This window comes from Lethenteron reissneri, chromosome 19 (genome assembly GCF_015708825.2).
Source record: "Lethenteron reissneri isolate LAM-NWPU_2019-01 chromosome 19, ASM1570882v1, whole genome shotgun sequence".
Taxonomy (NCBI): Eukaryota; Metazoa; Chordata; class Hyperoartia; order Petromyzontiformes; family Petromyzontidae; genus Lethenteron; species Lethenteron reissneri.
The window spans coordinates 12,452,198-12,465,623 of NC_083797.1; the positions used below are offsets into that span (position 1 = coordinate 12,452,198).

The window sequence follows — 13,426 nt, forward strand, 5'->3', positions numbered from 1 at the left end:
CCTAAACAGCTTTTGTTTGGCCGGATTGAGAGGGCTTAACGGGCGCGGCACGGGCTAGAGAAGAGATGGTGTGTTTGTGGTACAGGAAGATGTGGAGCTGAGTGGACTTGCCGATGACTTGTATCAGCGGTGTCAAGTCGGCCTCTGTGGAGGAGGCTCGTGAAGGACGCTACTGGGCAGTTGGAGGCAGTCGCCCTCCAACAACAACGGAGGGTATAGGAGCGATGCTCACAACAGCGAGCGGAGCGCCAGGTGGCTAAAGCACAGCAAGTTGGCACAGTAGGGGGCACAGGTGGGGCATCAGCCAGTCGTCTCAGTCAGTCGACCTGTGGCATCTGGGTCTTTCCCCGTGACCTCCTGCCAGCGGGCGTTCGACACTTCACGTGGCCTCAAAGTGCACATAGCCTGGCACAAGCGTCGTGGTGACTTCACCGCCACTTAGTGGCGAATGGCGGTTGTTGTTGGTGGTAGTGGAGGGATGGTGCTAGAGGCGATGGTGGTGGTGGAGGGATGGTGCTAGAGGCGGTGGTGGTGGTGGAGGGATGGTGCTAGAGGCGGTGGTGGTGGTGGAGGGATGGTGCTAGAGGCGATGGTGGTGGTGGAGGGATGGTGCTTGAGGCGGTGGTGGTGGTGGAGGGATGGTGCTTGAGGCGGTGGTGGTGGTGGTGGAGGGATGGTGCTAGAGGCGGTGGTGGTGGTGGAGGGATGGTGCTAGAGGCGATGGTGGTGGTGGAGGGATGGTGCTAGAGGCGATGGTGGTGGTGGAGGGATGGTGCTAGAGGCGATGGTGGTGGTGGAGGGATGGTGCTTGAGGCGGTGGTCGCTGTCGTGGTGATGAAGGTTTGGGGTCGGGGGGGGGGGGCTACAGAAAAATCCACGTGGCAGCACTTTAACGCCACCCTCCTGCCCCCGGCTCACCCTCCACCCCCGCCCCTGCCACAACGCGTGCGACCGCGTGTGACTGGGCGTGGAAGCTGGACGGCAAATGGGCTCCTGCTGCTGCTGCTGCGGGTCGTGGAGAGAGAGTTGAGTGGGTGTTGTGCGCTCCCTCCGCTTGCTCTGCGCCACTCTCGTGACTGAAAAGGAGAGCGTGGGTGGTGGTGGTGGGGGGGGGGGATATTCGTGAGCTGTTTCTGCTGCCGCCGCTACACGCGGAGGCTCGCGGAGATCGCCAAGAGACGCGAGCCGAGGGTGACGGCCATGCGTTGGCTCCGTCCCGTGACCGCGTGCGCCGCCACGAAGAGGAGACGCGCGGAGTGGCTGTGCGGTACGAGGCTGCGCAGTTATTCCAACAGGTGAGATGAGTGAGCGAATGAGATGGTGAGTAGGGTGGGTGCGTGTATGTGTGGGTCGATGAATGAGTGAGTGATATGGTGAGTGAAATGGGGGGGGGGGGGGGGGGGTGAGTCGGTGGGTGGATGAGTGAGTGAGCGAGCGAGTGAGCGTGTGAATTATTGATGGTTAATTGAGCGGGTGAGTGGGTGGCTGAATGAGTGGGTAAGTGAATGAATTAGGGAGTAGATGAGTGAGTGAGTCAGTGGGTGAGTGGGTGAGTTGGTGACTGGGTCAATAATTGGTTGGGCGAATGAGTGAATTCGTAAGTTGGTGGGTGTCTGTATAACAATGGGCGAGAGTTGATGTATGTACGATACTTGAGTGATTGAGTGGGTGAAATGTTTGATATTTCAGTGAATGGGTGAATGTGCAAGTGAGCCAAGGAGTGGGTGAATGAGCGAGTGTGATTCGTCACGAGGAGCGTTAATGTCGTGGTTAACGTACCGTGTTACAGAACCAGCGACATGAGTTCCATTCCAGCTCACGATTAGTAACAGTGGCGATTATCTGAACTAGTCCTGGGCCTCCCCTAGGTCGACTCAGCCTCAAATGAGTACCTAGTGCGGCGTGTAAACATCGCTAGCACTGGGGAGACAAAGCTCGGACGGGCGTGGTGCTGGCCACCCACCCCTCGTGTGACGTACCGGCCTTCAGAGGTGTTCGCTAACGGGCACTTGTCCCAACAGTTTGCTAAAGGCTATACGGGTGATCTTTGTCTTGGTTTTGCGATGGGTAAGTAGGTGAGTGAATGCAGCCGCCGCACCAGACTCCGGCGTTCATGTTTGGAACTCTGCAATTCGCGTGACATCTGTTCTACTCTTAACATATATGATCTCATAATTTATAACCGGGTGTGTCAGCCCAGAGGAACAACGTTTAATGTGTGCAAGGGAGAGTTGGGTAATGGCGGTGGTCTATCACAATGGGCATTGCCTCTCTACGGATTGAGCTTCGGGACAGATTGTACAAACTTGTCAAAAGGGTTGTTTGATTATTCCCACCACGAGGCATTACTGAGCGAGCGGCACATTTCATAAATCGAATTAAGTGAGATCGGGGAGGTGCCGCTGTTTATTTGTGCATCGTGACATCATTATCGAGCCATTAGCGCGACTTCCCGAAAATCAAATCACGAAGTAATTGGCACGTTTATGTTCGTTGTGTTATATATCTGCTGATTAAATACTTGGCTGTTGGACGCGCAGGCACGCACGCCACGAACTGCGTTCAATCGTCGAGCACGCAAAAGGGCCAGCTAACCCGAAACACGACGTTTCTCCAACGGACACTTTCATGTGAACAGATCGCGCGTTGCATTGTGTTTGTTTGTCCCACGCTTCCGGCCCATCGGCTGGCGCAACGCATCGCACGCGTGAAGATGTGTGAAGATGTGTGAAGATGTGTGAAGATGTGTGAAGATGTGCTGAAGGTGCGTGAAGATGTGTGAAGATGTGTGAAGATGTGCTGAAGGTGCGTGAAGATGTATGAAGATGTGCTGAAGGTGCGTGAAGATGTGCTGAAGATGTGCTGAAGATGCGTGAAGATGTGTGAAGATGTGCTGAAGATGCGTGAAGATGTGTGAAGATGTGTGAAGATGTTCTGAAGATGTGTGAAGATGCGTGAAGATGTGTGAAGATGTGTGAAGATGTTCTGAAGATGTGTGAAGATGTGCTGAAGATGCGTGAAGATGTGTGAAGATGTGTGAAGATGTGTGAAGATGTTCTGAAGATGTGTGAAGATGTGTGAAGATGTTCTGAAGATGTGTGAAGATGTGCTGAAGATGCGTGAAGATGTGTGAAGATGTGTGAAGATGCGTGAAGATGTGTGAAGATGTGTGAAGATGTTCTGAAGATGTGTGAAGATGTGCTGAAGATGCGTGAAGATGTGTGAAGATGCGTGAAGATGTGTGAAGATGTGCTGAAGATGCGTGAAGATGTGCTGAAGATGCGTGAAGATGTGTGAAGATGTGCCGAAGATGCGTGAAGATGTGCTGAAGACGCGTGAAGATGTGCTGTCAAAACCGAGACGCCGTTCCGCGGCAATTGAACGCTTTTTTTTGTTGGAGAAACACAAACAAAATGCACGACAGGGAACGTCGCGGCAACAGCGCGCGCGCCGTTCTCGAGCGTTCGCGTGCCCATCGTGACGACGCACGCGTGTGCACGAGTAGCCGGGTCGCTTTGGTGATTAATCCGTTTTTGTTTGTTTTGCCACGATTTGGAATCGCGTCCAGCTAAGCGTTCCGTGTGCTCACCGCTGAGCCGCCGTGCAGGCAACCCACGGGGTTTCACTTCCTCGGCGCAGTCGCTCAGTGACTCCTCCGCGCCATTGAGCAAAGCTCGTGCGCCACGTGCCGATGCAAGTGGCCGTCAAAGGCCCCGCGACACCTTTCGTCGTTCACGAGAGGCGGGGCATTTTGAGCAACAACAAAATAAATATCCAAGGAGCTACGCGGGCGTGATGCTCGCTGTGTGCTCAGCCGATTCTCCAGCGGCTGGGCTCCACCTCAATCGGAGTGGCGTCTTCCCATCGTGCCGAGCGGCGTAGCGAGGTAGGCTCCACGCGTCGTGGTGGTGGTGGTTGTTGTCGGCCAGTCCGAACGTCGCGCGATCGTTGCATTAGATATGTAGGTGGCTTGGGGCGGTCTTCATCCAGCGGTGGATCGACCATGGCTGAAGGCGACGATGACGATTTGAACCCGAATCTAAAATACGAGGATTACTTTTTGCGAACAAAAATGTAAATTCTGGGTGTTGTGATCACCATGGGGTCGGTGGATCGTGACGGGATAGAGCCGGTGTGAGACACCCCGACTGAGATCATATAGTGCAGTACAGCAAGTCGTGTTCTGCTCTAGGTGTGTGAAAGTTGAGTGTTCCTCGGTCACGTGAGTGGGGTTATGTCTTCCAAAGCCCTCCGGTCTCTTCGCCAAATGACTCGAGTTTAGCAAGTTATCCCGAGTGGAGGTTTAAATGAATAAACACCCCAAACAGAAGCAAGCAATAAAGGGAACATCTCGTGTGATTTAAATCGGCGGTGTTTCCGAGCAGCACATTTCAGTGGGATTCTACGTGCATAACCATTGGTAAGTTCATACAAATTATGATATTGACAACAATGTTGATGTGTCAGACAAACTGAAAGAGAAACGATAAACTACGATTTTTTTTTACCAAGTAATGTTTAATGAGCTATATAGCTCTATTTCAGAAACAACCTGATCACAACGAAGTGGCTTATCACGTGGACATTTATAGCAGCTAAATACTCGAAAAGCGAAATGTTGATTCTAAATGTGGAGGGAAAAACCGGAGGACCCGGAGAAATCCACGCGATCACGGGGAGAAAAAACACACAAACTCCAAATATACAGCAGGCATCAGGGTCCGGATCGAACCCATGACCTCCTGCATACCAGGCGAGGGAGTTAACATTTCGCCACCGCGGCACCCCATTCATTTGAAGGTAATGAGCTGTGTGGTAATGATCGGATGAATAACGATCCCACAATAACGCTGGCAGGAGCGGAGCCCGGCGTGCAATCTCCAAGACCAAATGTGTGGCGCTTTGTCCCGGTGCTCCAACTGCTGCCTCCCCACACGCTAATCGCTAAAGAATGGAATTGGCCAAACATCGCAAGGCAGAAATGATCCTGACAATAACAACAACAACGACAGCAAAACGGTCTCGAGACCCAGCGGGACTCTCCTGGATAAATGAGGGGCATTATTCAAATATATGACCATATTTGTGGTGTTATCGATTTACACGCCTGTGTCGGATGGAGAGCACGGTTTTTTTGATGCAGGAATGATCGTTTTGGGGAGCGTGCCAAAAATGCAACAGCACGACCACATCGCCACGTATAATGCGTGACTGCTCCTCATTAATTTACATTCACTGGCAGCTGATGCAGTAAAAAAAATTTTCTCCCTGCTCCAGAGAGCAGGAGACGGTTGTTCCTCGGCATCGTTAGCCCTGTGCCGGTGGTGCGGGAAATCCATATTCCTATGGCGAGCGGGGGAGTCACGCCAACCACACCAACCACACTAAAAATGTGCACGTAAAGTGGTCCTCGTTTTTAATTCGCCGTGTCTCAACCACCCCCGTCCCGGGTCGCACGCGGGAGTTGAACTCGCGACCTTCCGCATGTGTGAGCTCAAACGCCCGAGTCGCAGCGCCAGAGCCCGGACGCCAGAGCCCTGAGCGGCGCGCGCAAAGGCGCAGGCCCTGCAAGTCGGCTGTGTCACACCACTGTTGGCGGAAGGGGCCCTCCGCTCCTCGAGGGAGCTGGCCACACACGTCTAAGGAAGAGGTTGCGAGTACCCACGCTTTACCCCGCCACACACACCGCGACATGCCCATTCGCGACCCATTTACTGCGGTGAAGCCATTTATTCACACGGAGTTCACTTACAATCGGGGTTCACCCACAGAGGCCGTGCGGGTGGGGATTTAAGAAAACGTGCTCCGTTGTTTCAGCTGCCGCGCGAGGTCACGGAGTCGAACCCCGGCGGACTCCGGATCGCCAGTGCAATGGCTGCTAAACCATTCTTCACCACGAACACCCGTCAATAACAGAATGCCTCTCTAAATTGGCTCAATCGTGGCAAAGCATACCGAACATCAGTGAGCACTTGGGACCAGTTTGGATCTCATTAAGCCCCATGACTGCCTGCCTCAGTTATCCCAAATGTCCCACACATCAGTCCCGATGTGCTGTGCAGATCACACGCATCGGTGTGTGGAGTGAACGTCTGGGGAGCGGTCGTACGGTGGTTGGCGTGCTGCGCTCCGAACCCGGTGACCCGAGTTGGAGTGCCGTTCACGGGCAATATCGGTGGCGAATATCCGAGCGGGTCCGGGCCGCCACTAGGTCCACTCGGCCTTAACGAGTTACCTCGCGAGGGGCGTAAACATCAGCACTGGGGAAACAAAGGCGGGCCGGGCGCGGTGCTGAACACCCACCCCCCCACCTCGTGTGCCGTGCCGGCTTAAATAGATCCTGTACGCATGTGGGGGGTTGGTGGCGCAGTGGTTAGCGCACTGCGCTACGAACTCAGAGGTCTGCGCTCGATGCGTGCCCGGCCACGGCTAACAAGAGCACGTCCACCAGGGAGACGGAGCGATGGCGTCGAAGCTCGCGCGCAGCTGCGGGGTGGATTCCCGCATCGCAAGGGTCGCGGCTTGGGGAGGCCTTCGTCCAGCAGTGGATCGACCATGGTCGATGGTGACGATGATGTCACCCGAGGGTGAATTGGGCAACGGGTGCGGTGCTGAGTGCGCCGCTGCGTGTTGGGTGTCACGATTCTCTGGAGGATGTCACACGAGCCGACGCGTGCTCGTAACCACCACTCACTCTCTACCTGCAAAGACAAATTCCCCACACCCCCCGCCCCACCATAGCCTTTCACAAACTGTAGGGGCAAGTGCTGTTTGCGAGCACCTGTTAAGGCCGCAGCGGCATACGAGGGGAGTGGGTCGCCAACACCACGACCTGCCGCCTTTATCTCCCTTAGTGGCGATGTTTATACGTCGCACCTGATACTAGTGTGTGGCTGAGTAGACCTCAGGGAGGCCCAGGACAGTTCAGATCATCGTCACTGATGTTGGTCGTCGCCAGCGGGAATCAATTTCAGTTCGCCGGATTCGTTGCGTAGCGCACTAACTACTGCGCATTCGCTCTCTCCCTGCACACACACACACACGCACGCACACGCACACACACACGTATACACACACACACGCACACACACACACGCACACACACACACGCACACACGCACACACGCGCGCGCACACACACGCACGCACACACACGCACGCACACGCACATACGCACACACACACACGCGCGCGCACACACACACGCACACACGCGCACACACACACACGCATACACACACACGCACGCATACACGCGCACACACACGCATACGCACGCACACACGCATACACACACACGCACACACACACACGCACACACACACACGCACACACGCGCACGCACACGCGCGCATACACACACACGCACGCATACACGCGCACACACACGCATACGCACGCACACACGCACACACACACACGCACACACACACACGCACACACACGCACGCATACACACGCACGCACACACACGCACACGCGCGCGCGTTGCGTGCTGGTACAGGTAAACACCCCTGTACCCAGCACGCAGCGCACAACGCAGAGGAGCGAGGACAAACAGAGAAGCCCCGACTGACGATGCCAGCACCCTCTTCGTACGCTCGCTCAGTCGGGCGGTTTAGCAGCGGAGGAGGAGGAGGAAGAGGAGTAAGAAGAAGAGGATCCCACTCGCCAGACCCGGCAGGGGACTCCAACCCGGACGGGCCCCGCGGCCTCTGCGTGAACGTGGGCGGCAGCAAGCACTTCGTGCCCCGTGAGCTGCTCGAGGCTCATCCGGACAGCCGCCTCGGGAGGCTGGCGGCCAGGTCGTCCTCCCACTCGGGCGTCACGTTCGGCGACCCCCTCGATCGCTCGGCCGTGACCGCGGCGGGAGGCCCCGAGGCGGTCGCGCCGGACGCAGCGGCGGATGGCGCCGTGCTCGGCTCGGCCGCCTTCGTCGATCTGTGCGACGACGCGGACCCCTCCTCGCGCGAGTTCTTCTTCGACCGCAGCGCCGAGACGTTCGGCTACGTGCTCGCCTTCTACCGCACGGGCCGCCTGCACGTGCACGAAGGCCTCTGCGCCGCCGCCTTCCTGCAGGAGATGGAGTACTGGGGCATCTCGGAGCCCAGCCTGGCGCGCTGCTGCCGCGACCGCTTCGGGCGCAAGCGCGACAACATCCTAAGCACCGCGGCGGCTCAGCAGCAGCAGCAGTTCCCCGCCGAGCAGTTCGGTTCGAGGCAGCAGGCGCAGGAGGACGAGGAGCGGCAGCTGCTGCTGACCGAGGGCGCGCGCTGCGGCCCGCTGCGTGTGCGCGTCCTCGAGCTCCTCGAGAGCCCCGAGTCGTCGCGGACGGCGCGCGCGGTGTCGCTCCTCTCCGTGAGCTTCGTGCTCCTCTCGGTGGTCAACATGTGCCTCATGACGGCCTACGAGGGCGCCGCGGCGCAGGAGGCGTTCTCGGCGCTCGAGAGCGCCTGCACCGCGTGGTTCACCGTCGAGTTCTCGTGCCGCGCCGTGTGCGCGCCCCGCAAGCTGCGCTTCCTCGCGCGCTTCTCCAACGTGGTGGACCTGCTCGCGATCGCGCCCTACTACATCACGGCGCTGCTCGAGAGAGTCCAGCAGCAGCAGCAGCACTCAGGGGCCGCCGCTGCCGCCGGTGCTACTGCCGGCGGCGGCGGTGGCGGCGGTGATCTCGGCAACGCGGGACGCGCGCTGCAGACGGTGCGCCTCCTGCGCGCACTGCGCCTCCTCAAGCTGGGGCGGCACTCCACGGGTACGTCCGTGTGTGGGTGTGTGTGTGTGTGGGGGTGTGTGTGGTGGTGTGTGTGGGTGTGTGTGGGGGTGTGTGTGGGGGGTGTGTGGGTGTGTGTGGGGGTGTGTGTGGGGGTGTGTGGGGGTGTGTGTGGGTGTGCGTGGGGGGGTGTGTGGGGGTGTGTGTGGGTGTGTATTGGGGGGTGTGTGGGTGTGTGTGTGTGTGTGGGGGTGTGAGTGGGGGTGTGTGGGTGTGTGTGGGGGTGTGTGGGGGTGTGTGGGTGTGTGTGTGGGTGTGTATTGGGGGTGTGTGGGGGTGTGTGGGGGTGTGTGTGGGTGTGTGTGTGGGTGTGTGCGGGGGTGTGTGGGGGTGTGTGTGGGTGTGTATTGGGGGTGTGTGGGGGTGTGTGGGGGTGTGTGTGTGGGGGTGTGTGTGGGGGTGTGAGTGGGGGTGTGTGGGGGTGTGTGTGTGTGGGGGTGTGTGTGGGGGTGTGTGTGTGTGTGGGGGTGTGTGTGGGTGAGCGGTAGTGTAGGGGTTAGCGCTGTGCTGCGTTACGATCCCGGCAACCCGGGTTCGATTCCCGCTCACGGCCAACACCGGTGACGATTATCTGAACCGGTCCCGGGTATCCACTAGGTCGACTCAGCCTCAAACGAGTACCTAGTGTCATGTGTAAATATCGGGAGACAAAGACGGCCGGGCATGGTGCTTGCTACCCAGCCCCTTTGTGTGCCGTTCCAGCCTTCATAGGTGCTACCCGCTAACAGCACTTGCCCCAACAGTCTGTTAAGGCTGTACGGGGGATCATTGTGATGCAGCATTGTTAGTAAATCAACCCTTGCCAGTGTTGCGTTGCACTGTCGCTGGACAACACGAACCTATGACGTGTAAAGAAAGTTTGTCTGAGCCCCTCTGGAAGTTCATCACGGTTGAGACCCGTGGTTTAACTCCGCCTGCCACTTCAGATAGAACCGGATTCTCAAGTGCAGGGAGCTGACTGTGTCAGGCAGTCATGGATAGCGAACTTTTTTTTATTCGATTAAGCAATTTACAAAAGTACTAGCAGCCCACGCGTCCATTAGACGTTACTGTATGTTGATTTCTTTCGCACCGTACGTAGCCAACCGTGCTAATCCGAGGTGCGGGGGAAGGACAACCAACTAAACAGAAAAAGCAGTTCTAAAGAAATGAGTTTTCAATTCAGATTATTTAAAAGCGTATAGCTCCAGTGGCTTCATAACATCGAAAGGTAGAGCGTTCCACACGGCCGCAGCAGCGTATTTGAAAGCGCGCGATGCGATGACCGTCTTTGTTAGATGGCCAGCAGTCAAAAGCCACTGCTGCCGCGAGGATGATCTCAGATGGCGTGATGGCTTATGGCCCTTGACGAGATCAGCATGGCATTGCGGTTTATTTTGTGGCGAGCGCTCTGTGTGCAATGAGTTACAAAGAGACTGCCCGGCTCCCCCGCACGTCCCGTGGACGTGTACCGCCTCTTCCCTCAATCCAGCCACCCGTCCCTCCCTCCCTCCCTCCGTGTAACCGGTGATTGGCGTGAGAGGCATGGCTCTCGACTGGGCACGACGGAGCCGCGGTGCAATCGAGGAGTGACTCCGCAAGTCGCTGCGCGGTCTCCCTCGAGGGTGTTCGCTGACGTGAATAGGGAGCCTCTGCTGACCGTTTTTGGGGGTTCCAGAAGAAAGCCATCCCGTAACTTGGCGAAGCACGTGCGAAAAATTAAACAACAACAACAACACACTCACAGATGCGTAAATTTAACGTGAACCCCGGTGAGACTCGCCACGGAGACGCGCGTGTCCTTTGCAAGGGAGAACTTATAGACGTGATCAAATATCGCGTGACGCATCATTACACCGCGGAGCACAACCACAGCCAGAGAGCTGTGGTCGGAGGAGCAGCGTTCAATAATTACCATAGAATAACCTGACTGAAGATTCATCCGCTGACCAGCGTGGTGAAGTATGGTCACACAACCTCATGACCGCAACTTGATGACCCACCCCTTGCTGGGCATCTGTGAACTTCATAGCTAATCGGATTACTTCCAAGATTAATACTAATTATGATTCGGCTGGGGATTGCTAAAAGGGCTGCTATGTTTTAGTATTACCACGGAAATGACCCCACCAGACCAAAAGTGTGAATTTAAATCACTACAGCAACACAGCATGCTGCTACCATCCAATGAAAAACGAAATCAGCACAAATACAGTTTAAAGAAACGTTCATGAAACAAACATGAATCATATTTGCAAGAGCAAGCAGAACAAGGACAGATACACAGTTTGCATACATTACTTGACTTGGTCTGTACTCACTTTACACCTGAACCCGAGCCCCCCCCCCCCCCACTCCTGACCCCGAGCCCCCCACACCTGACCCCTCCCCCCCCCACACCTGACCCCTCCCCCCCCCACACCTGACCCCTCCCCCCCCACACCTGACCCCTCCCCCCCCCCACACCTGACCCCGAGCCCCCCCACTCCTGACCCCAAGCACCGCACACCTGACCCCGAGCGCCCCCCCCCCCCCCCCGCGTCTCTCCTCGCGCAGGGCTGCGTGCGCTGGGCACGACGCTGGCGCGCTGCTACGAGGAGGTGGGCATGCTCATGCTCTTCCTCTCCGTGGGCATCTCCATCTTCGCGGCGCTGGAGCACGCGCTCGAGGGCTCCGAGCCCAACTCGCTCTACCCGAGCGTCCCCGCCGCCTGGTGGTGGGCCATCGCCTCCATGACCACGGTGGGCTACGGCGACATCCGGCCCGACACGGCGGCGGGCAAGGCGGTCGCCTTCCTCTGCATCCTCTTCGGCATCCTGGTGCTCGCGCTGCCCATCGCCACCATCAACGACAAGTTCTCCGAGTACTACGTGACGCTGCGGGCGCGCGACTCCTCGGCGCGGCAGGGCAAGACGCTGCGCAGGCTCGCGCGGAGCCTCTCGCAGGAGCGCCTCGCCGCCGCCGCCGCGGCCACCGTGGCCGGTGGCGACGGCGGCGAGGGCGGGAGGAACCTGCGCGACGCGTACGCCTGGAGGGTCGTGAGGCTGCTGCGAGGTGGCGGTGGCGGCGGTGGCGCCGCCGGAGCACAGGACACATGAGGCGGCTCTCCGGTGTCGTCGCCGCGCCCTTGCCCGGCGTTCACGCTCCGCGCGCCGCTCGGATATTCGTCCATTCGAGCGACTTTTGAAGAGGAGGCTGTGAGACACGGGGCTGGAGGGAGCTCCCAGCAGCCGGAGCGAAACGTTGGACGTCATGCAGAAGGGGCGCACGTGATTAAGCAAGCCAGAAGTGCGCAGCACGCAACCGCCCAACACTCGCGCGGTAGCTCGAAGGAAGGGGCTTCGCGGTGGATCAAGGGACGTGACCGTCACGTGACGCAAGTGCCTGGAGGAGGAGATGTCGAGAAGGGAGCGTGAATCTGAGTGGAATCTTCCCGTCCGCAGGGGCCCGCTCGGAAGGCCGCCTTCACACGCGAGTCAGCAGCCGAGGGCTCAACAGTCTTCGAGACGCAAGTGGCTCGCGACCGTCCGAGTTGTGGGGCCCTCCGCGCCTGCCGCTCGCCGCCTCTTTGCAGACTTGGGACATCGGCATCTTCCGTCGATTGAGTTTAAAACATTTTCCCAAGAAATCTTTACCGACTGTCGGGATTGTTCTCCTCGAGGGGAGGCACTTTCACCAGCAAGTGGCCACGATCTAGAAATTGCAGGGCTGCACCTCTACCATCACCACGTTTTTCGGTGCGCGTCAAATTGCTTGTTGAGAAATTTGACGCGTGGGGACAAACTTTGTCGCCACCGGAGGACAACCACAGAGAGGGAGAGATCTCTAACGCCGCTTACACGAAGGCGGCTGACCTTCAACGTGTCCCACTGCAGCGGTGTTCTTCGCTGCAAGGCCTGCGGGCTACTGGCGCTCCCTGGTGGCCTTCAGTGCGGCCCCCGACAATACACAACAAATGAAAACACCCCATCGCGCTGCTGTCAAACCCCCAATGGTTTCAAATGGTGTGGCGGCCCTCACACTGATGATGTCTTCTCGGCGAAAGTGGTCCCTGCCCCCCTACCCCCCACCTCTGAAAAGTAGTCAAGAATACTGGTCTACTCGGTCAACGGGTTCCACGAATGCTGGGACATGAGCTGCCACTGCTCAGTCTGTCACCACCGGCCGGCCGCCAGAGCGTGACATGAGCACCGGGCGGTGGGGTCTGTGCGGTCCACTCAGGTACCGTGGGTGGCTGCGACAAGAATTCAGGGTTGGGTAGCAGTAATGCTGCACAGATAGCCCTACTGGGAGCATACTTGCTGTGCTGTTTGCTGCCTTATACAGGCGCTGCCTGGCTTCCTTGAATGTTGAGCTGTGAAATGAATCCGTGACCTCGCAGCCAACTACATTTGACCTTTGGTTAACCAAGGAGTTGCGCTCCCCTTTGCAACTCGGTCCGCATACAGAGAGAGTGGTGTTGCAATTATCACGCACGCGCACACACGCACGCGCGTGCGCGTGCGTGTGTGCGCGTGCACCTCTTTAAACTGCTCGGTATATTCACGCACGTGTTTTAGGTTTTGCTGGCAGATGCTGTGTCCGTCCCTTGAGCAGTGCCCAGCCTTGCTGATCGCTGTTTTCAGACAGGAGCCGTGTTGTTGCAACATTGCTGACAAGCACGAGAGCACGCGCGCG

General features: G+C 57.6%; 1 protein-coding gene across 1 annotated transcript; it reads left to right on the plus strand.

Moving 5' to 3' along the window:
* The first annotated feature begins 1,144 nt into the window (after positions 1-1,144).
* LOC133344282 (potassium voltage-gated channel subfamily V member 1-like) lies at positions 1,145-13,208 on the plus strand. Its single transcript, XM_061554371.1, has 3 exons — positions 1,145-1,295; positions 7,505-8,752; positions 11,306-13,208. Exons 2-3 carry the CDS (start codon positions 7,579-7,581, stop codon positions 11,845-11,847), a joined length of 1,716 nt encoding a protein of 571 aa, XP_061410355.1. The 5' UTR covers positions 1,145-1,295; positions 7,505-7,578; the 3' UTR covers positions 11,848-13,208.
* The last annotated feature ends 218 nt before the right edge of the window (positions 13,209-13,426 follow it).